At 41.1% G+C, this 24,784-nt stretch overlaps 3 protein-coding genes across 3 annotated transcripts in view; all 3 read right to left on the bottom strand.

The window, feature by feature from the left end:
* The window catches only part of nt5c2l1 (5'-nucleotidase, cytosolic II, like 1), a 25,523-nt gene extending 18,523 nt beyond the window's left edge, over positions 1–7,000 (bottom strand). Inside the window, exons 1-3 of the mRNA XM_080847929.1 lie at positions 6,875–7,000; positions 641–714; positions 1–28 (exon numbers count right to left, since the gene is read on the bottom strand). The exon at positions 1–28 is cut by the window's left edge and continues 90 nt beyond it. Of these exons, the coding sequence (XP_080704055.1) occupies positions 1–28; positions 641–714; positions 6,875–6,963 (191 nt within the window). The 5' untranslated portion in view covers positions 6,964–7,000. The remainder of the gene's footprint in view (positions 29–640; positions 715–6,874) is intronic.
* Positions 7,001–9,063: 2,063 nt separating this feature from the next.
* On the bottom strand, positions 9,064–15,699 carry slc2a11l (solute carrier family 2 member 11, like; the record flags this gene model as incomplete). Its single annotated transcript, XM_080847499.1, has 12 exons — positions 9,064–9,306; positions 9,707–9,834; positions 10,312–10,387; positions 10,980–11,081; positions 12,073–12,183; positions 12,285–12,475; positions 12,684–12,832; positions 13,042–13,171; positions 13,515–13,639; positions 14,191–14,351; positions 15,481–15,579; positions 15,676–15,699. 12 exons carry the CDS (start codon positions 15,697–15,699, stop codon positions 9,064–9,066), a joined length of 1,539 nt encoding a protein of 512 aa, XP_080703625.1.
* A 3,002-nt stretch (positions 15,700–18,701) lies between these two features.
* ska1 (spindle and kinetochore associated complex subunit 1) lies at positions 18,702–20,800 on the bottom strand (the record flags this gene model as incomplete). Its single annotated transcript, XM_080848269.1, has 6 exons — positions 18,702–18,850; positions 19,169–19,338; positions 19,661–19,783; positions 19,958–20,052; positions 20,376–20,500; positions 20,713–20,800. 6 exons carry the CDS (start codon positions 20,798–20,800, stop codon positions 18,702–18,704), a joined length of 750 nt encoding a protein of 249 aa, XP_080704395.1.
* Positions 20,801–24,784: the final 3,984 nt, after the last annotated feature.

The following is a 24,784-nucleotide window of genomic DNA, read 5'->3' as shown; positions in this document are numbered from 1 at the left end:
AGCGCCTCATACTCTGGGGACTTGTACACTGCAATATGAAAACATTATAAGTCATTAAAAGACACACACACACACACGCACACACACACACACACACACACACACACACACACACACACACACACACAGACACACACAGACACACACGAACAAAGTAAACACACAAACACACAAACAAGTAGACAGACACAGACAGTAAACATACACACAGACAAACACACATGGACAGAGTGCAGATGTAAAGAGGAACACAACAATAAATCACAATGCAAAGACAGCTATGTGCGTGTGTACGTGTACGTACAAAATATACAGTGTGTGTGTGTTTGCATGATGTACCATAATGCTAACATTAGTAAAAGTAGTAGTAATGTCAGTGATGCCTGTGATTAGCATACTAACAACAATGAACAGTTGTAATAATAGTGGGCTAGCAATGGGGTAACAGTAATGTTAATTCAGATGGAATATTCAGGAGGTCTTTGCAGTGAGGACAGTCTTCTGGTGTGTCAGAGTAAACCGGGGATGCTGGGGATGGCTGGAGAGGTGTCTGCAACTCCTGCTGTGTGCAGTCAGAGTAAACCGGGGATGGCTGGGAGTGGCTGGAGAGGTGTCTACATCTCCTGCTGTGTGCACTTACTGGCCAGGGTGTAATCCATGTCAAAGCCATAGCACTTGATGTTTTCCAGTGTCAGACAGCGGTTGACAAACACCCTGCAATCACAGCAGATTTGGGATATTTAGTGACTGATAGTTGATAAATGAAGATATTTTGTTAGTGCACAGTATATGATGCCAGTGACTGGTAAATGGGTGTTTTGTTCCAGTCTTTAGTGTGCTATTTTGACTTTTAAAATGAAACCGTCCATCATATAGCCTGAACCATCCTTGTGCTGACTGTTCATTTTGAAATGGTATTTCTCCTCTCTTCCAATTTCATCCTATTCATTTCGCACAGCATGTAGACAACACTAACAACATACTGTACTTTCATACAGCAACTGAAACATCAGGCACTTTTGGCATGCTGATTTTGAATTATTCGATGCATTTTCAATTTAGCACTTCCAGATTATAACCTATTGTAAGACATTATTAAACTTTTTTTTCTTCACTGCCAAGCAGTGACAAAGAAAACTACTAGGTCCGGATAAAAGACAAGGGAAATTTTGAGAGTTGAGACTAAAGAGCTTTCACGTTTCACTCCTCTGCGCGTGAAGGCTGGGGTAACTATCAGCCCAGCACACTCATGCACGTCTCCCCTTATCTGACTCCCAGCACATGTGGGCGGTCTGCTACGACGTAGGTGTCACGAACTTCAGCAGAGCATGTAACTGCAGGTTCATCCGAGGTGATGGGCGTTTATAACACAGGCACCACGGAGAGGGAATGGTGACGAGGGCTTGGCTCGGATGCATTTGGCAAGGGTGACTCTCTAATAAATTCACGCAACCACGAGTATGCAGGGCCCAGGACGCGCATTCAGCTGGCAACACTGCGGCACAAATGACATCAGCTGGTCAATCAATGGCGCAAACCAGCTTGTTGCCAAACGTGCTGTAAGCGTTATCGTGCGAACAGCAGGTGTGTCTTAACATGTGGTCCCACACGGCATGCTGATCTTATGACTGTTAACTGAAGAAATTAAATATATAGCAACCCCAGATCTCACCAAGCTAATGAGAAAAATAACTCCATCCATTGGTCAATATATCCAGTCTCCAGTGCTTTGTGATTTAAATTATCACTGAATAAAAAAAGACTTCCCTGTAATTCAGCCATGAGACTTTAACCTGAGTTCATATTTATTCACTTTCACTATCTGTGCGTCAAACCTGGCTATTACACCGGGTGGTGTAAGTTGCTACAGGCTGCTGGCAGTAATGGCCCTGATGATGACTGTCCTGATCCTAATATTTGGGGGCATTACCTCAATCAACTTTAGGATTAATAATGATTTGTTTTGGCAACTTAGGAAAGAAAAGTCAATATTGTTTATTGCAAAGGCATCTAGCATTTCTCCCAACTTGTTCAGAACATGTTAGTACAGCATATCTTTAGCCAGTAAAACTCCCTTATACATATCTACATGCTAAACATTTAGCCACTTCAGTTTCATATATTCAGATGAATGAAAAGTTGCACATACCAGTGCATGGTACAAGTGCAGGGCCTACATAGATAAACCACACAGTTATGCAATAAGGCCACGACAGAGTGTCATCTTTAGACGTGCAAAGCCGTTGTACTTGATTCATTTATTAACCTCTTTATCATTGTCACACTGAGAGCACTGGAAAATAAGGCAAAGTCTCAAATAACTCCCTTAACTTTCGCCAATTGACCTCTCCATCATTTTTACAGTGACCATACTCTCAAAAGCACCTTAAGAGTTATCATGCTTATAAGCTGTTCTGCCATGCATGCACACAAATTGAGTTACCATACTGACGGGCATAAAACATTCAAACAAGAAATCAGCATTTACCCATAATCCCTAAAACCAGGAACTCATCAACCTAATTCCCTGCTGCAACATAAAGACATAACGGCTCCTTTGTATTTAAACTTAAAAAAAAACATACATTAAACCTATTTTAATGTTATGTGAATATCAGTTTCATGTGATCAAAATGCCTTACATTAACACAGCCTTTCTCTTTCACTTTCACTGAGTTGTGTCCCTATGTGAAACAGACATACACTGAGCAAGGTCTTTCATAAGTTGTATTGCCACTATTGCAATCACACAATTAGAAGAAGAATGTATGGCAAAATCTGATGAATACATCTTTTTTATTATTTCTAGGATGGATTACAGTGGGCCAACTGACATCTTGATTATTATCAATACCTGACACACGTGGTGGGAATAAAGCATCGCACATGTCAGAGCTCAGCATAAAGACACAACCCAAATTCTATTCATCGGTTCATGGGAATCCATTTCAGAGCTCAAAAGTATTAACATTCAAAACAACTGAGTTATCATTTAAACAATCTATTTATGAGTTTAAATCAATGCTAGGGTTTATGGTGTAGTGCATCTCTGAGACGACCTTTGGATCCATCAGTGACTGCTGATGGCGCTTGCTAAGGTTGTCAGGGTAACCACCAAGGGGTTTCCAATGACAACACCACCGTACAAAATAACATTAAACCATATAAAACATGCAAATAGGATAGGGAAGGATGATAAACATACAAATACAAACACGATGATAGGGATTAGTTTGTATATATATATACGAACGACTATCTATACTATCAGCACAACTAGACCCAGCCTCAAATCAACAGATTGGCTGATATATCTGGTCATAATCAAGCAGCTCTAAGCCAATGCATGGTTATAATCTGATACATATTTATTTGATATGACAAATGATGACATAGTGCATAAATAATGGCATTAATAGTGAATCAAATCACAGATTCAGATAATGTTTTAATTACTGTGTTGCTATCTTGATATATGATAAAGTAATGTTATACTCAGTATTAACAGTAGTGGCAGTGACTCATCACAAAGTCTGACAGAGTTCAGCTTCGAGCCACATCCATGTCATGGGCCGTGTCTGTCCACATCGTGGGTTTTCACAAGTGGTCACTTTCACTATCACTGTCACCACTTCTTCCCTAGGAGCATAGAGAGGGCTCAGTGTGTCCTGATTCTGGCCTGATCGCACTGAACATATTTACATTTCATGAGCTGTTCAGAGTACTACTTGGACTAGATCACTCATAAAGCAGGAGTGATAACTTATGAATGCAAACAGTACTGCTACTCATGTTACTAAATTTCACCACTACGTTGTCTAATTTCAGACATCCCTCCGAAAACATAGAATTTATCTAATTTACTTTGACGTTTTCTGTCCCTGATATGACCAAACTTTGAGAGTGAAATGAATTGTCTTTATGACCACTGACACTAAAATCATGTACTGCATACTATAGTAAAATATAATATGTCTGAATCTTTCTACACATTTATAGTTACAATATTCATTATGGTATGATGACCAATACTTATTCCATAACCTTTCAAAACTAACCAAGTATTTTTTTGGTGCAACAACAGTATAATAACGTACAGTGCAGTCACCTGTTATGGCAGTGCAATGTGGAAGGGAAATATCTCCTGTTTATAACATATAAGGTGGCCTTTAATAATTCACAGCTGATCTCGTATCTCTAGCTGCTAGTAGCACAAGCAGATCTGGGGCACAAAGGAACAGCCCTGCAAAACCGCGACTTGTTTTTTTGTGTGTGTGTGTGTGTGTAAGTGTGTGTGTGTTTGTTTGTGCATGACATGGTGTTTGCAGAATTACCTCATTATTTGAAAAAAAGAAATTACCAACAAAATAATTCCCATCAAGATTTCCTTTCAATGTTTAGACTGAATTATATTTGATTAGATTTCATACATTTCAAAAGTGATTCATTCAGCAACAATTAACGTCATAGTGACTCAAACAGGAGAAGGAGACAGGCGTTTCCATTCGGGGGTCCATAGTATAGACGAGGCCCATCCATGGACTCAAAAGGGAAGTTTAAAAAAATAGTTATATTCATTATCATCATAAGATCCCATTCATATCAACCTCAAAGTGATTCACACTGTAACAAGGAATGACAGAGTACATGATGTGTGTGCATTTGTGAAGGTCTCTCTGTGTGTGTGTGTGTGTGTGTGTGTGTGTGTGTGTGTGTGTGTGTGTGTGTGTGTCTGTGAGTGTGTTTTTGTGTGTGTGTGTGTGTGTGTGTGTGTGTGTGTGTGTTTGTGTGTGTGTGTGTGTCCGTGTTTGTGTGTGTGTGTGTGTCCGTGTGTCCGTGTCCGTGTGTGTGTGTGTGTGTGTGTGTGTGTGTGTGTGTGTGTGTGGAACAGAGTTCACTTGTTCAAACCCCAGACGCCAAACTCAAGCCAAACTCAAGAGAAAGATACGTTCACAGCAAGTTAAAACCCATGCTTGCTTTTTGTGGTTTACTGTTACCTGTCAGTCGACGTTGTTACAGAAAACTAGGTTAAACCCAGCGCCCAAAGGGATTATTCACCCACTACTAGAAATGCTGTCTTTGTCTTCTCAAAAACGTACCAGGACTCACCCATGAGGACTGAATGTTAGTGTGGCACAACAATTATCCAGAAGAATGTCATGGACCACGCAGAAGTAACCCAATGCAACAAAAGAACGACTCTGACACTGCTCTTTTGTTCCTTTGATATCTACTTGAAGTAGATAATGAGAGAAATTAGAGTAAACTAACCATTCACTGTCGTCTTTGCTAGCGTTTAAGTTGAGCGGACATTTCAACCAAACCGCAGTTAGGTTAATGTCCTTACGCACCTGATAGTATTGGAGCAGCTCACACTGTCACAATTAGCATTCTGGCGTTATATGAGATGCATGTAGGCTACAGTAGGCTAAGATGCCATCAATTAGAATGTATTTTAAAGCAGCAATTGGGAGTTCTGTTACAAAACTTGCAAGCTAACTACCAAAAAGGCATGCAAAAACCTAGCAGACAGCACCAACAGCCTGCTTGACACTGATAAAAGCTTGCCAACACACTAACTGGTGCCTTTTGGCAGTATAGCTGGCAATATCATGCGCTTTTCTTCCATTTTTGCAGGGTGTTCCAGCCCGGAACACAGAACTACGTAAGGCACATCCTGGATGGTTAGTTGGAAAGACACAGGTGTATATCTGTCCTTCACATGACCTTTTGCTATCAAAATGAGTTTCAGGATGGTATCAAACCAGTTGCCTATAAAAGCATCCATCAGAAAGTGTCAAATTGTTGCAAAGTGTTAGTTTAAACCACAATTTTCTCGAGATCTTATATCATCTCGAGATAAGGAAACTTAATTTTCCGAGAAAATGGCATAATTCATTCAATATCTAGGGAAAACATTACATAAGACAGACAGCTAGCAAGCTCCACCTGTTGGGCACTCAGTTTGAGAGGTGTTGAGGTGGACAGATCAGTTTGGCAAGGAGGCCTTGGGAAACTGGGTTTCAAATAAATGTGACATAGCTGAAATAAAGCAAACTCTCTCTAATCATTTATAGTTTTCATCATAAAACTAAGGTATACTATGTGTTTGACTGGTTTAAAGTAAAGCCTAACAGTTGATACCCCAAAAGCTCTAATGTGGACATTTCCTCCTGCAAGGCAAGCCATTTCAGCAGCTATCAAGTCTTGTGAAATGTGTGCACTAATCAAGGACACCCCTGTCACTCAGTCATTTGCCACCCTGAATGACGTTACGTAAGCTCCGTATCAGGAATTAGGCTCATTATAAATAAATCGAGATCTCAAGAAAAGAAAAAGAAATAAGTCGATATCACGCGAAAGTGGGGTCAAAATGAAACTGTAAATCGATGGCAGTCAAGGGCTTCTAATGATCCCATTACATTTCCAGCAATAACCTATAGGCTACTCTGAAAGGAGACAAACTAGTCAGGAAGAGAAATTATAACAGTCGGTCTACGTAGGCCTATAATAAATCATGAATTAAAGTTTACATGGTAGGATGATACTAGGCTACTTAATGATGGTTCCCAAGATTGTTTGTTTTAATTTTGAAGTGTATGCTTGATGATTGGTCACTTCTACAACGAGATCAATTAATGGGCAAACTATTTTTACGAATCGCAAAAACATTAAAAAGTCACAATTTAATATTTAATTTACAGCGTAGTTAAATATCTGTCCACGGAAGAAATTATCAAGTTCTGGCGTATGCTGAAGCCTTGGTGTAGTCCTCACTGTCTACAATGAAAGCACATGAAATTAACCAAACTAAAACCCGTTTGAGGAACACACACGAATTTAGCATAACTAATACAGAGCGCAAACGTCTTACCTGTTAAGATAACTTTTCTTCGCTAAACCTACATTAGGTACATAAACTGCCTCAGTTTCCAACTTCTTCTGCGTTTCTGGATCATCCATGATCCTAGTAGCTTCAGCCGCAAGGCTTCCTATACTGCACTCAACCTCAACCAGACAGCATTTAAAGGGACAGAATAGCATCAAACAACTGAAGCTCTCCGTAAGTAAACAACTCCTCAGTGAAGAAGCCTGGTGCGCCTGGGCGCGGGTACGTTGCGTGAACCTATGCACACCCCACATTGCACTGTCGTAAGCATGTGCGTAGATTATGTTATCAGGGATGAGCACTCGGAGTGTTCAGTGCGTGCATTTCTAACAGACGAAGTTCCCTTTGACATTTCAGATGAGCAACAAAATAGGCTACTACTCTGAATCTGACAAATCTCTGAAAGGATTTACTCATTCGAAATGAAAACATTTAATGCAATTATCCAATTATCGGGGAAGCCTTTAATGATTTTGTATGGGTTGGTTTGTGAGGCTTGTGCAAACAGTTGTGCAACACGGCAAATTCCAAGTAATGTCCTAAAGAAAATGTTATATTTTTACATTTTACATATATCGGCCTATCCATCACCTGTTAGGCATGTGCATTATTTTCCAAAGTGTATTTAAGGCTGCTGCTTGCCATTTGGGTGCCCTACCTTGGAATTGCTTTGAAGGCATGTGCAAGCATGGACGGATTACGAAACCATGGGCCCCTGGGCCTGGACGTGTAAAAGCCCCCTCCTTCGCACGCCAAACAATTCTTGTGCGCTCACAACACATGACTTAAATGTAATGAAATTTTCAACAGCACAATAACTAAACTCACCTGTACCTCAACAGGATTTACTGCCCACATACACATTTGCTAACACAGGGCAGGTACACTCAATTAAAGCCAACAGCAAATTAACAAAATACACCACTTCTAACCACAAATAACAACATTTATTCAATATATTCAGACTTCATTCAATATATTCAGACTTTCGTTCCATATGTTCAGATTTTCAATCGTTATAAATGTAATACTTTTCTAAATGGCATAATATATATATGTACACTATGTGTGTGTGTGTGTGTGTGTGTGTGTGGTTGTGTGTGTGTGTGTGTGTGTGTGTGTGTGTGTGTGTGTGTGTGTGTGTGTAAATATATAAATATACAGTATAGAGAGAGAGAGAGAGAGAGAGAGAGAGAGAGAGAGAGAGACTCTTTATGTATGATCATACTGTTTTTGTTATAAAACAATAGTACTTCTATAGCATTTTTGTATTGCTAAGTATTGTGGAGAGCTGCCCAGGAAGAATACGCAGCGAGCGAGACAGAGATCTCAACCTGAATGCAGCTCCTGTGACCCACACCGGACGGCCCCAGGAATGCCTCTTTATTGGCTACTTGACACACACACAGAAGGCAAATGGAAGGCAGGTCTTACTTTGACGTAACACACACTAACAATGCACTCATTTTAGCTTCAGCATTAACTAATACAGGAATTTCAGTATAACAATTAAGACAAACAAGCTGACATTCCACACACACACATCCAGTGTTGGAAAAGTTCACTTTCTACATGAACTAGTTCAGTTCATAATTCACACATTTTAAAATGAACTAGTTCAGTTCATAACTCACACATTTTAAAATGAACTAGTTCAGTTCATAGTTCATAATAAAAAAAATGAACTAAGTTCACAGCTCCAAAAAAATGAACTAGTATCATTCATCAGGCAGTAATACACAAGTTCACCCAAATTATGAAGGAGTTAATGAACTTTCGTTCAATGAACGTTCAGGTACAACACTGCACACATCAGCGCAAAGGGAAACACATGATTGCAGTTTAGATCACCCTAACAGTTCAACCACTAGTATTCTGCTGCAGAGCATCATGGGAACACTCAAAGACTCTTACTTCCATACATGGAAGCTTCCAGGCCCCTTGCACCTTACAGTATTGATGCAGTTAGAGGTGAATTTTGATTTAAATGTATTTTATATCCTTATGATATAGTACACTTTACTAGCAGTATTTGGGAAATGACTGTGTAAAATACCATGTATACACCATGTATACACCTGTTCATATTACATTTTCATGTTGCAGGTGCATTCTGCTTAAATATTGTGTACTGTAGTAACCAGTGTATATGTCAGGATTCAACATCAGATTTATCAGAGTCTGGTGGCTATGCTAAGCCCAGTTTTGTTGAGCTTAAGTTGCTCGTTTTTGATCTTGGCTGTGGGGGTGTCTTTATCCTCCACAGTTGGCTTGTTTTTGCTGTGCATCCTCTGATACTCTGCAGCGATCTCTAGAACCGTGCGGTTGTTCGTCTCAGGAACGGTGTACCACACAAACAGCGCCGTGCTCAAACAGAAGACGAGGAAGATGAGGAAGCAGAAGTAGTCCAAGTGCTCCTGTGAACGTGAGGCATCACAGAGATTCACTGGTTAATTCTGAAGCAAGAAACTCCAGGAGGCCAGAAGGGGGGGGGGGGGGGGGGGGTCTAGGGGGGCCGACCATACAGAACCAACAAGCAAAACCCAACACACTTCCCATTTTCCCCAACATATATTAAAGTTTGTTTTAAATATATGTGTTTTGGTGTATTTTTTGCAAGTAGGATAGCTAAATAAAGATAAAGGTAAAATTGCAGTAAGGTTTTCCAATAGTTTTGAATAAGAAAGAAAGAATAAAGACTGAAGGATAAGAACACAAGAAAAAAAAACAAAGAAGAGGAAAAGAAATTAAGCAAGGGAGTGAGTAGATGAAGAGAGAGGGGAAGGAGGATGAGGAAGAGGAGCAGAGCGTTCTCACCACTATGAGGGGGAAAAGCATGCCTATGAGAAACAGGCCTGTCCAGTTGATAGTGGTGAACACGGTGAACGCTGCTGCCTTGAAGGACTGTGTGAAGAGTTCACCAGGGAGGGGCGCTGTAATGCCAGCTGTTTGAATGCACAAGAAAAAGAGCAGATTTAAATTAAATCACGTGTGCATTTATTATCATACATAACTGTCACCTTCATTTATCCTCTGTCCACATGACTCCACTGGACAGCACACGGCACAAAGGAGCAGCCCATGCGTCACAGGGTGCAGCTATAGTCACTTAGTTGCCACCACAAGCTGTTGTTATGGCCTCTCACCACTGACCTATGATAAAAAACTGAATAGTCTTCTATCTCACATATTTTACAATAATTGTATATCACATATACAGTATACATAGCACTGCTGTCATATTTGTGCCATTGCACACATTTCAATGACACATGCTTAACAGTTTAATATAATACTGTTGAATACTGTACTGAGAATAGCATTTATACTTTTGCTGTGGGAAAGAAATGGCTACCTGTGAGTGACTGGGTAGCTGTAAATGTTACCAGTAGCATCAGGATCTCTCTCTAGCTGTCCCTTACCTGGTCCACTGGAGAAGAAGAAGATGAAGATGAAGACGAGCACCATGCTGCAGTAGGGCATCCAGGACAAGAGGGTCTTCAGACGGAGAGGAGAGGAGAGAGAGAGACAGAGAGAGAGAGAGAGAGAGAGAGAGAGAGAGAGAGAGTGACACATAAACATGACCTGCACTGTTATCACAGATGTGCCTTCAAGTGGGGATGGTCAGGAGGAAGAGACAAGCCTGTGTGTGTGTGTGTGTGTGTGTGTGTGTGTGTGTGTGTGTGTCTGTGTGTGTCTGTGTGTGTCTGTGTGTGTGTGTTTGCTTGTGTGTGTGTGTGCGTGTGCGTGTGCGACTGTGCGTGTGCGTGTGCGTGTGCGTGTGTGTGTGTGAGAGAGAGAGAGACAGAGCGAGAGAGGGAAGACAAGTATGATCCTGTGTGTGTGCAAACGTGGTTGCAGGGTGTACATGCATACGTATTTGTGTGTGTGTGTGTGAGAGAGAGAGAAAGGTAGGGATCGAGAAGACAGAGAAAGTATGAGCCTGTGTGTGTGCGTGTGAGAGAGAGAGAGAGAGAGAGAGAGAGAGAGAGAGAGAGAGGAGAGAGAGAAAGATAGAGATCGAGAAGATAAAGTATGAGCCTGTGTGTGTGTTTGTGTCAGAGAGAGAGAGAGAGAGAGAGAGACTGACCTGCAAGTACAATGTGAGTGTGAGGAGGGCCAGAGTGGTGGTCATCCCGAAGAAGCCCCGGATCAGCAGTCCTCTCTTCCCTGTGTTCTCAACAATCAGCACCTGATTTAGAAAGACACCACATGTATACGCCTCACACAGTACCTTAGTTTATAAGGCCCACACGTACAGCAAAACCTCCACATGCATGCGCCTCATATTGCACCTAGTTTGTAAGGCCCACACGAACAGCAAAACAGAAACTCAGTTTATATTGCTAATACTTTTAAAGCACCCCATACATAAGCCAGTGCAGTTCTTTTACAACTCCTCACATGATGACTCATTTTATAAAACTCACACATATAGAAACAAAAACACTTTTGTGTTTTTGAAGGACAAATATTACAGATACAGTCCAAAGGCAAATCTAATTTGTTCCACTTCTTCCATAACATTTGAATCATATTTAAAGCATTTGTCTTAATACCCAAAATGGTTTTAATCAACACAAATGTGGAAGTGATGAGGCTGCACATAAATTCCTGGGAGCTTTGCAGCGACTCTGATGGGGAAAAGATATGAATGATAAATGGGGTAGTTGTTCTACAAGGAGATTAAAATCTGATTAAACTGCTCCTAGGAGAGGTGTGGAGGCAGGCTGGTTGTGTAAATTGGGTTTGGGGTGAAATGGTGAGAAGGTGAGAAGTAGAGATGAAATGAGAGCTGAGGCAGAGGAGGAGATATATATCTTATATATAGATTGACAATGTTTAGTAGGAAAATATCCTATAATAAGACACAAATAGTACAATCCTACCATAACAAAGACACACTCAGACCCTATTCACTACAATAAGAAAGAGACAGCTGTAAGTGATTGAGAGCTACATCTTTGATGTAAATGTTGAGTTGATGTGTCTGTACCCTGAAACTATGATAATAAACTTTGCCTGCTAGCACCAAGCTAAGTCAAGCTCTGAAGGAGAAAGCATTTCTGACAGGAACCAGACAGGTGATGAGAGCTGTGTAAACTGGAGAGGAGGAGGAGGAGGAGGAGGAGAAGGAGGAGGAGAGAAAGATCAGGACAAGAGAGGAGGAGAGGGAGACTTACACAGGTGATGGAGGTGACAATTTCACACAGGCCGGTCCCTAGAGCTGCGTAACGCAACTGATGGTTTGGGATCCCTGCAGCACTAAACACATCAAATGAGTATAGGTACACCTGAAAACAGACACACACACAAACACTGTATGAACGAATATATATATGTGTGTGTGTGTGTGTGAAAAATTGTTATAAGCAGGTTTTAATAATTGCCTTACGGCATTGATACCACACAGCTGCAGTGTGGTGGCAGTGCAGAGGATGGTGAGCAGCTGCCAGCGTACAGATGGCTCAGTCAGGAGGTCCTTCACCCCCCGGATGCGAACCCCTTTCAGGGCAACGCCCTCCGCCAGCATGTCCTCCACCTCAGCGCTGTGGTCCTGACCACACCCCCACAGGCGCCCAATAGCTGGAGCCCAACAGAGGGAGAGATAGAGGGATGGAGAAAGGACAACAGAGGACATTGAGAAAGGGATAGAGGTCAGTAAAGAGAGATGGTGGAGGGGAGAGGAAGAAATAGAAATCTCAAAATTGACTTAAAAAAAAATAGACCACACATGTGTATGATCATTTCCATATGTTTTGTGTGTGTGTGTGTCTATGAGCACGCTAGTCACCATTCTCGCAGGCCTGGCGATCTCCCCGCATCAGCAGCAGGTACCGGGGGGACTCGGGCAGCAGGGGCAGCATCAGCAGCTGGAGCAGCCCAGTGAATCCACTAAAACCCAGCAGCCAGGGCCAGAGTTCCTCTGTACCCAGTAGTTCACTAACACACACACACACACACACACACACAGACATACACACACAGACACAGACACACACAGACACACACAGACACACACAGACACACAGACACCATTAATTGAGACCCATACCCACAAAAGCATAGCAGCTAGGGCAAACAGTCCTCTGTAGCCAGGCCATGTTTTTGCATGTATTTGAGGATGCAGAGGAGAGGAGAGGAGAGAGCACCTGATGCCCAGCAGCTGCCCAGAAAACTTCCCCAAAGACACAAATGATGTGACGGTCACACCCACCATCCCTCGTAGCCTTTTGGGGGAGCACTCGAGAAGGTACATAGTGTGGGTCGTCAAGCTAATGCCTGTAGAAAACACACCAACATCTCAGGGGTGAAAGGTTAAAGGTCACAGTTTTCAATCTCCAATGATTAGAGCTGTAGAAAGTGCCTCCAGATTGACTGATTGATCCTTTACCCATTAGGGAGCTGGAAACGCTTCCAGTTGCATACTCTGAAGTCTAAAGACACTGAATCCCCTCTCTCTGGGTCGTCAGAAGAGAATTGTACGTTCATGAGGGCCAAGAATGCCTCAACAGCTGGTAGAGATCCACAAGTATGTCTAATGCACTCATGCATCTCATATCTCACATTACACTGAGAATCACATGCCTGTACCTCTGCTATATGGTGAAAGCACTTGTCTCACCTGCGTTAATCCCATAAATAAATCTTCCTGCCATGATCATCTCAAACGAAACAGCTGTTTTACTGAGCAGCATCAGGAGGGCCCCACTGATGGCCAACAGGTTGTTGAGCAGCAGACATCTCTTCCTGGAGAGGTGCATGATGGGATAGGCACACGGTCAGCCAAAGCCAGGTTGCTGTCAGATACAGACTCTATTAAACCTGAGATGGATGTGAGTGGAACAACAGTGCGGGGTATCTGTTGGTCTCAGCACTGGCCTTGAAAGTATTAGGTAATAGGATTAGCCTCAGTGTATACATCGATCCACACCTCTATGGGGTTGGAGGGTTAAAGCAAATTGAGTTATTTGAATATTCTGCAGCCACCGTGTCACACTTTATTATATAGCAAGCTAGAAACTCACCACAGTCGTTCACTTTCATAATGGGGAAGCTGACATCCCTATTCAGTGGCCCATTTGATGGAAGCAAAGGACTTTTTGTCTAAAACTTGAGAGCTAACATGCTACCATACAAATGATTTGTTTTGCACCAAAACATGTGGATGGCTAGTGGGAACAAGTGGCAAGGTTAACTCCATCTCACATAGAAAGCCTTTATGTTTTTGAAAAGTAGCCAACAGATGTTGATATCTGGGGGCTCCGTAATGGCTAGCAGTGCCCCTGGCGTCGGCTTACCTCCCGTACGTATTCACGATTCGTCCTGCGCACAGCGACCCCAGCAGACCTCCGATGCAGAAGATGGAGACGATGAAGGACCAGATGAGGGAGAGTTGCCATGGCTCCAGGGCAAGGCCGTACCGCTCAGCACATGTGCGATTCACCAGCTCCTTAATGAACTGGCCACCATCACAGTTTATGCATCACAAAATTAATTATAACATACAGTGCTGCTTGAAAGAATGTGAACCCCTTTAGCAGTTTAGAGTTTTCTGTTGTTTTACCATGATTTTCCTATTTTATCATCACCAGTTTTCCATGTACGAAATGTCCGGTTTATGTTCAGGATCAATTGCATGTTTATCAATTGCATGGAATTAGTGTATGTGCAAAAGTAAGTGAACCCCCAGCTTTTACATGATTTATTATTCTGCTGGTGCTTCTTGGTGATGGTTTGATTGGCGTCCACTTCAAGACAGAGTTGCGGTCATGTTGAATGCCTTCCATTTGTAAATGATTTGTCTTACAGTGGATGGAAGAAGCTGGAATCTTTTGGAGATGGTCTTATAGCCTTCCCCAGACTGATGGGCTGTCAGTACCTTCTTCCTGATGTCATAGGATATCTCCTCTTCTCGGCATTGTTGATCTCTGTGGGTACACCTTGGCATTACAGTAGTTTGGTTGGTTTCCTCTCTATTTTAATCTGTGTTGCCCAATCCTTTTCCTAAGGATGTCTTATTTGATTGGTTTGCTTAATTGACAAATTAAGCACTCAAATGTGATTCACAAAATCTGTTACCTTCTTGACTTTACCAATGCAGATGGTGGTTCACTTACTTTTGTACATACACTAATTCCATGTTTAATGTAGTGTTTTGGGTACTCACACAATTCCCTCTCAACAAGTATGCAATTGATAAACATAAACCTGACATTTCATATATTGAAAACTGGTGATGATAAAACAGAAAACTCTAAATTGCTCAAGGGGTTCACATACTTTCAAGCAGCAGTGTAGGTCTGCAGGACATACGTGGTCTTGCATGGCTCAACAGTATAGTTTGAAACACACAGCCTATGGAATGGTGTACTTTGTGCCAAAGACCACTTTCAAATTTCACTAGATAATTAATAAAGGTTATATTTTCTGTTTAGGACCCAATATGCATATCTCAGATTTGAAAAGGAAAAAGAAATGAAAAGGCTGTTTCACAATGACCTACATTTTCAGTGCTTCAAGGAACAAAATCACCATGTATTCACTTAACTACCATTTCACCTAAAAAGCTATCTCATTCACATACTCACAGTGGATGGTGAGTTCAACACAGAGATCTGAAAGCCATATTGAAAAGTCCCACCAATACCAGTGATGAAAATGGCAGCAGTAAGTAGAGGACTCTGCAGCTGCCAACAAAGACCAAAGCAAAGAACTAAATGGCATATATGGTTGTCTCGTCAACCGAAAATCCAACAGAGGGCGAAAAACGGACGGACACTTACCAGTAACCCCAGGGCACATGCCATGTTGAAGGCCAAACTTGTTAATGTCTTATAAAAGCGCTCACTCTCTCTCTGATAGTGTTTCACTGTTGGAGAATCAGGAATAAGCAGGTCCAAATAGCTAACCAACAGGGGTGAAGAATTACTCTTTAATCTAAATCAGGCTAAGAGAGCAAAGGGAATGTCTGAAACTGTGAAAAAAAGAAACATTTAACCCTCACTGAACTATACATCAAAACAAAAAGATTATCATGTTCTGTACAAACACACTGGCAAGACGCTATTGTAGCGAAAAACAACTGTTTCATTTCTTAGAGTTAATTTTCAATCAAAGTCAGAAGTCTCAGTGCGATAAACTGAAGTTTTATTCAATCCTGCAGACATTTCATTCAAATCGAGAGCGGTGGTCCATGTAGCAGCTCTGAATCAAAAACCTAGTGCATTAACCCTTTAAAGTCATAATTTGTCACTTTATGCAAATCACAAACCTCTTATCACAAACTTTATCTAAAAAGAACCAATCAGAATATTACCTCTAATCTTTATATATTTTATCCTCGCTTTAGCCAATCAAAATATTCTTGTTCACCTGTTGCGAGGGAACTTTTTAGGGGAATGGACCCTTGTGACCACATATTTTGTGCCCTTACAATGTTGCAAAAAGCCTATTTGGAGGCCTCCCCTGTCCTTGACTAGTCAGCATCTAAATAAAATTAATTATTTTATTTTATTATTATTATTATCTCAAGACTCCCCCATGACTGCTTGGCTGTCTCCATCGGCCTGCACCTGTTGGAAAACAAGTCTCATCCCTGGGAACAGGCCTTTCTGCATGACCTTACAAGACACTCACTTCTACACACAGGCCTCATACACTTCTGGTTTCAAAACTGCTTCATGTTCACCACACCAATGTATTATTATAACAATGATCCTTAACAACACACACAAACTCTTATGACAGCAACACATTTTAAAGCAGCAGTAAGACGCTTTGGTCGAAAACTAGCCATCTAATTACCAATAACTTTGCAAACACCAGCAACGGTGAAAAGAACAGACAAAAGCTTACTGGAAAGCAAAATCGTGATTTTTTTCACTAATGCAATTGGTGACCTTGTGCTGTTAAAGCTTTTCTTACATTTTCAGACAACTACATATACATTGCATAGACGGGGTGGCAACTGGGACTGATGGGTCTGTTTATCTGTCCTTCTCGTGTCTAAATGCCAATGCATTTTAATCAATTTAAAGACTATACCAAAGCCAGTTGCCTATCAACACATTCCCTCAAAAAGTTGTACATTATTGCATACTGTTGCTTTAAACCTCTGTAAACACATTTACAGATATTACTGGTTATCCACAACATAGTTAGCCTGGATACCAGACCGAACCCCGCCCACAAAATTTTGAGTATGACATCGTCAGGCTACAACATAGTTACTCAGCATGCAAAATGCAACCTGTAAGATACTGTACAGTACATCATTCTGCAGGATAAGGGACAATCACCACTCAAAGTTCATGGTTTCTCACTGCTGAAAAGACACAGTACTTCCTCTTTTTTACACACTGCAATCTCTGTGAATATGTTAAGGTATATATTCCAAGAACACCTTATTTTAAGAGAACAAATAAATGTTTTCCTGGTTACTGAATGACATTTTTTACATCTATTTCTGAAGGCTCCTGTATTTGTGGCTGCAGAAATTGGTGTCTGCAACGAATAATACTTTGAGGAAGCCACATAGAGCCATGTCATATGGCAAATCCTCTGTAGGCAGTTAGCTGATGCTGAAAGTGGACAAACTGTTTGCAGGTCACTCACCACTGACGTGAGTCAAACATTCATCCGGGAGTAGACCAACAAGACAAATCTATGACATCTATGACTGAGCATGTTTAAAATACCCATGAGTTTTGCAAAAACAATAAAACATTCAAAATACAGCACGCTTCTCATGTGAATGATTGTCTAATAAGTTCAAACAGACATGGGCCTGTGGGCATAAATTCACGCACAGGCAGGGATAGGGAAAACTTGAAGAAATTTGCCCCTCACAAAACCAACTTCATACACTGCACATGCAAGAAGTGCGTGCAGCAGACCATGTATCTGTATATTAAATAAGTGTGTTGATATCTAGTTCAAAATGGTCTTTTAATCATTTTAAATACAGGGTTAATGGAAGCGTTTTGATGGTTATCATTGATGGTTGTTAAAGAGCCACTGACAGTAGGCTTTTCCATCTACGGTTTCTGATGATATGGACTTTATTCCTGGACAATGTGAGGGAGTTAAGTGCCATAAGCCTAACGCTCTCCTTCAACAGACTACAATAAAAAACCCAATATCCCAAAACTTGGCTTCTCTATCAGCAGGTAGTGCAAGTAATTCAATCTTAAATGGTAAATGCTAAAAAGAAATGGCAATGGTAACAATTGATCAGTGAAAACATAAACAGCATATTTATTAATTATTATTTACAAAAAGAAATCTTAAAGGTTGACATGGAACTCTTCAGTAGACCTTGCTCACACAAATGGGGGGAGTGGCATTAAAGCCCCTTATCGTGGCAGTTGTTGATCAGCAGCCAGTCCTTCATCTGACCTGAGGATGTCCTGCAGATCTCTCAGCAGCAAAGGCCCTCAGGACACGTTAATGAGGTTTCACACCAGAAGATCACAAATAAGAACAAGATGCCTACCATAAGGAACTGAACTGAATTATATCTGTAACATCCCATATGCCTCTATGAAAACTGGAAACCTACGTGAACTATTAAGTGAAATCCACTTTTCCTGAAGGAGTTGTTGTCCAGTGTGTTTGTGAAGAGGGACAGAGGCTGACGGGAGGTTGATAAGGTTTCATGAGATAGAGACTGGTGGTCAATGTGATTTGATAGAGGCTAGTGGATGCTGATTGGTGTGGTTTGCTGAGAAGGGTGGTGGGTGTTTGGAGGTTGGTATAGTATAGATGCACAGAGCCTGATGAAGGTTGAGGCCACAGTCTCGGGGTGGACTCAGAGCAGCTGGTAGCGGGTCAGCCCTGCCCCTCTGACCTCCTTCATGCGCTGGCAGTGGCGCAGCATGTTCAGCAGATTCATGAAGCGCTTGTCCAGGGTCACCTGGGCAAACTCACGCAGGTCTGCATCCACAACGAAGAAATGTGCTGAGGGGACACACACACACACACACAACAGACACACACACACACACACACACACACACACACACACAAGCATGCATTAGCATACACACACGCAGTTTGACTAGACCAAAAAGTGTGTGGTATGTATGTGGTTATGTCATGTTTGGTTGCCCTCTAAGCTTGGGCAGTGTGTGGGAAACGTGATAAATATTTGATCAATATTTTACATCTTTCCATTTCTAATCTTGTGTAGTAAATGTGCAAGTCTTAATATCCTGTTAGGCCAGCAATAGACGAAGCTAATTTTTAGTTAAAAAAATCTAAATCAATAGCTCCTACCTTTCGTCCCGCTAGTCTCGTTCTGCTTGAAGCGCTCATAAAGCTTGCGTGACACGTTGTTCAGAGTCTTCGGAGGCTGCTGGAGGATCTTGTATTTCTCCATCACCGTCTTGTTCATGATCCGCACTGTGGCGTTCAGTTGGTCATATGTCACACGACCTTTCATGTACCTGAGGATGAAGGGGAGAAGGAGAGAAAGAGAGTTTACATCATTTTTTATACAAATAGACTTTTAAATGATTAATTTAATTACTAATACTGTAATTAATTTTTGTACACTTGTAGTCCAAGAGTAGTTCAATGTTGCTTAGGCAATAATGTAACATCGTACTTTGATGTTTGCACTAAATTAAACTGAATTGAATTGAATTGAGAGAGAAGGGAAGGAATATCACTAAACTGAGATTGTCCTTCTAAAAAACATGTACAATAATCTACATATGGCTTTTCCTAGGCAGTAATAGGCAGCAGGGGTGAGTAAAAGGGACTTACGCTGGTATACTGTCAAACTCAAGTACAGTTATGAACTCCATCTCCTTAATCGGTTTTCGAGACTTCTTGGCTGCTGCCTTTTGCGGTTGCTCGTTTTCCTTTTCAACCGGCAATGCTTCTTCTCTAGGGAGAGTAAAAGACAGAGAGAGATAGATAGAGAAAGAAAAGAGAAAGAGAAAGCAAGTCTCAGCTGATTCAATAAAAGGTCAAATAACAGACTGAACCCAGACAAACAGCCATCCCATAAACCCCAACGCCACCCCACCTCCCAAGTCACCACTAGTCTAAATCTCTTACTTCACAGTTGGCTCATAAACTGGCATGTGGCTGGGGATGTTCTCTGCCATGTGGATTGCATTCTGCAGATCCTCTTCAATCAGCTCATTCAGTTCCTGCATAACACAATCCATGAATATCATAGAAAATTCAGCAAAGCAGATCAAGTTAAACACTATATGCCATTGCATTAGTGTGCTTCTCATGATCAGTAAAAGAATGATCCCCTTCAGCAGAATCCTGTCGCCCAGTGAACCCAGTGAAGGTTGTCTAGAGCTTCAGAAATGTTAATACAGTATATACACTGCAAAACAGTCTGGCCTCAGCAGTGTGTCTGTATGTTTGTATGTTTCCTCATTCTTGTATGTGTTATGTGTCCAATAATAAGTAAACTTAAGGCATGTTATAGTATTTAAGCTCTTGGGAAACATCTACAAACCTCCAACTGCTTCAGCGATTCTCTCTCCTCAGCAACACACTTCTCAAACTGGTCCAAGAGCTTGGTCATCCCACTGACCTCTGCTGCGATTTTACAAAATCTTTTCTGTTTCTCTGGGTCATTTCCTGAAAGATATAAAAGAGAAAACATTAAACCTTAGGATATTGTTTTTCAGGTCCACACTGATGACCTTACAAGAAATGGGCCCAATGATGGCAACACTACTGGTTGTTGTGAATTGTGTTAATAGCTTTTAAATAAAATGATTTTAAAAAAAGAGTCAAGGAGCAAGAAAAATCCTTGACGATTAGGCCTATGTAACTACATTTCAACCTACCAATGGCTCGTAAGTGCATGAGGTTTTTAACCTTTGTGAGACGTCCATTGATGTGCTCCGTTAGCTCCTCAAGCTCACAGTGGCTCATTGTTCTGTAAATACATAAACCTTATAAGTCAATGTCACGTAGGCTTTTAATGTGATGAAATGATAGACAACGGCCAAAGATAGTACTTCAGAGCAAGGTGTTTTTAATTGGGTCCAGTTTCCCCGTATAATTGCTATTTAAATTGTATTTGCACAGCCTTGTATAACAAGCACATTCTCCTTTACTACTTACCAGACTCGTGATCCTCCAAAAACTGTAGACTCATTTTACCATTTGACATGGCAAACATCACATAGATAGACCATGCATTTACCCAACAATCTCAGGTCTAAGTGAATGTTAACCTTTGTCATAATTAATAATAGGAAGATCCTATTATCATAAATCCATACACTATTTACAAAACACTTATTTAATGTTGATTGGAATAACCCACTGCAATCCATGCACGAGTTTAGGCTCGTGCCCGAGGCTGGCACTTCAGAGCCTCCCCGTCCTCAGTTGTTCGGGTCATTTGACTGAACATAAATCAGGCAAACTAAAGTATCTAGGCCTTCAAAAAAAAATCTCAGTTCAGTCCATCCCAAATACGTTCAAGAGAAGTTGCATTAAAGTCAAGCCTTAGACGTACATTAATTACGTCATTCTATATGACGAGCCAGAGACAGCTGCCTGTTTTCCTGTGCAACAATCAATATATGCATGTAGTTTCTATTTGCAGTTATTTATTGCATTTGATTACATTATTTCATAACCTACAACAGATGACCTCCAAATGTCTCAACGTTAGCTTTGGGAATAACTGACAACGATAACCTGGACAAGTAAGTTAATAACTGACCAGATAAGAAGACCTCGGTACTTGACGAGTTCTCTTTACATGTTAGATAACTTTGAACCTTTATTTACCTCAAAACGTAGACAACTTGTAGGTTAGCTAACACATCAAAACGCCCAAAACATAAGGTTTAAACAAGCCGACAATCTAGATATCCTACTTGAGAACTAGCGTAAATAGCAAAGGTCTGTCAAAGCAAGCAACTGGTCTGGTCAGGTTAACTACAACGTCAACCCATGAGGTATTCACTTGTAAAATAAACTATAAATTAATTTAGCTCACTTACTATAAGATCCAGATAATGCTTCCGATGTAGTGTAAAGAATCTGTATCCCGCGTCAACGTTCAAATCTTCTGGGGGAGGAACAGCTCTTCTTCTGGAGGGTCGACTTCAAACAATTATGAACTCTACCGCCACCCTCCGACGCTAATGTTATTACCAATAATTTAAAATAGAATGTCATTGCACCTGTCTAATGGCTCTCAAAACCCAATAGGCCTATGGATAAACTTCTTTAAACAACACTTATATATTGAATATTTATTTAATATTTTTCTTCCACTTTGGTTGTCAGAATATCCATTGGGTTGTTTCCAACCAGTGCCCAATTCCATAACCTAAATCTTTGTGAAAATAGTCTACCTACAGCTTGTATGTCTCTAGCCAAATACCAGAAAACGTACCAACAGCCCACCCATGTCACAGGACACAAGCATGAGTTGATTCTAAAATACATGCAAGCGAAGCACTCCTTTTTTTTTTTTAGCTCTATTAGGGCGTGCTGAGGTGTGTGGAAATGGTGTAACCAGCCAGCTTGTTAGCTAGCTAGCCACCTAGTAGGTTATCCAGTCACTTGTCTTTATTACCCAATTACCCATATTACCCAATGCCTACACTGGATGATATTTCACCAAAGTTGGCTAGAGCACAGTATTTCAGTGTGCTTGATGCATGGTCAGGCTACTGGACAATTAAACTAGCCTAAGTCTTGATGTTTCGAATGTTTACACTGTGGTTGGCTGATACAAATTTCTCTGTCTGCCTTTTAGTGATATTTCAGCTCCGGATGAATTCCACAGGACCTCAGTGAGGGCCTCAGTGACATTGCAGCCATAGTTGACGACAATCCGGTGTATGGGCGCACAGAGAAAGAACACAATGCAAGCCTACGTGCCAGGCTACAGAGATATGAAGGAAACAGGGGGTAAAGTTAAAACCAGGCAAATGTGTCATCGGTGTTAAAAAGTACAACTATGTAAAATAGCTTTACCCATGAGATGCACATATGGGGAATAATATTCCCATACAGAGACAAATTCATTAGCCAAACCATTCTCCACACACTTTAAGACTGGCTTCTTCACTGGGTTCGTGTTCCATTCCTCCTTTCCACACCTCCTCTCTGAGACGCCACATTCTTTATGCCCTTTGAAATCCAACCTGACTCTAAGCTCGGCACAGGGCATACGGCTTCCCTCCTTCTGAGTTCAGTCTGCTAAGGTGACATTAAATCCCTTCTCTCCATAAAATATTTAAGCCTTTTGGTGATCATATTCCTTTAACTTCCCACTATAGGTGGGATGATCTGTACAGGACTGGGGTTTCTATAAGGGTATCCATAACATCACTTACTGTTTTAAGCCTTTTTTAAACTTCCATTTAATCAAAATTTTCCCTTTTAAACAGTTTATAGTAATGGCTTTGAATTCCAAATTCATGTTAAAAAGCATATGAAAAAGAAAGAAGAAACAAAGGACTCAAAACATTTCTTAAAAGATACCATTTTAAAAACACTTGGCAAACAACAGTCACATACAGTACAAGTACATTCAATGGATAGGTTTACTACAAGGTAAACTTGACACACTTCTTAATGTTGTTCCTCAGTGCAGCAGGAGTCCGGTTTAAAAAATGCTCTTTTGACTGACAACTTGAAAGAAAGGCTTCCTTTCCAACCTCTTGCTTCTTACCCTGTACAGCCATTGCGGGTAGGTCAGAAGAATTTATCAGTGGCAGGCATCAAGAGGATACTGTGCTTGTCACAGCCCTTCAATCCCAGCCACCCAGTTGTGAGCAGGAAGCGAAACTGGTAGATACGACGTTCGTGGGAAGCGCTTAGGCCATAGCAGGACTGAACATCGTGGGTTTCACTGATGAAGCACTGGTGGAGCTTTCTCTCTTTCATGCCCGCAGAAAGGCGGTAGCAGTTTAAAAGGACACACACAACTTGCTGGTGGTCTGAGTGCAACACAGGCAGCCATAGTGTGCGCTTGGCGGGTCATGTCACTCGCTGTTGTATCGCCGCATTAGATGTGGCTCAATCAGAAGGCACTGTTGAGCAATGCTCCCCTGCGTTGGCGGGTCTTTTTCTTGGTATGTGTTAGTGACCTTCCTTCTGTCACCATCCCCTTTCATTAGCTACTATATCAGGGACATGACGACTGGTTCCCTGTCTGAAGCCATGGGGGCTCAGCTGTGCCTTAAAGCCCCTGTTTTTCACTGGGAGCCTGGGTCAATTGACCCTTAAAAAGTGTAGGCCCATTCTAGAGGGGGAAGGATAAGCACATTCTTCACTAGGCTGTAGTGTACAGCAAGGGGATTGGCTGTAGCTGACTGTAAGAGTCCTCACTAGCATTCCACCCAAAAAATCTAAGATAAATGCGGTTTTGCTCACATCATGTATATATCTCATAACACAACATTTAAACCACAACATGAATATAAATTCATGTTTAATCACACCTTAATCCAATTGTTCCTACGCAAACTTATCGCCATTCCACAGACTGAGCCGTACATTTATACTGAGTGAGTTCATGTACAAGAGCAGTGAAGGAAAATGCTTAAGTCTGCAAAATTGCTGATGTGTGAAAAGCCTTATGTGGTGATTTATTTTATTAGATATCTTTAGACTGCTGGTGATTTATTTGAGATCACATTGATACAATATGCAAATATGATACTGCTTTACAAAACAGTACATTTCAACAGTGATATATTTACAGAGAATAACTGTAGAATATGTTTTTGATATTTTGCTCATGTAGACTTCTAAAACATGCAGATGCATAATAACAATAAGATGCATAATGATATGTACGATACTGTTGCAAACTGTTACAGTCTTTTCTCATTAAATAAATATATTTCTCAAATATGTCGGCCTTTCTACACAAAAAAAATG

The sequence above is a fragment of the Sprattus sprattus genome (genome assembly GCF_963457725.1).
Source record: "Sprattus sprattus genome assembly, chromosome: 11".
Taxonomy (NCBI): domain Eukaryota; kingdom Metazoa; phylum Chordata; class Actinopteri; order Clupeiformes; family Clupeidae; genus Sprattus; species Sprattus sprattus.
Note: the sequence above shows the minus strand (reverse complement) of the source record. Positions and strands in the feature narration are given on the sequence as shown.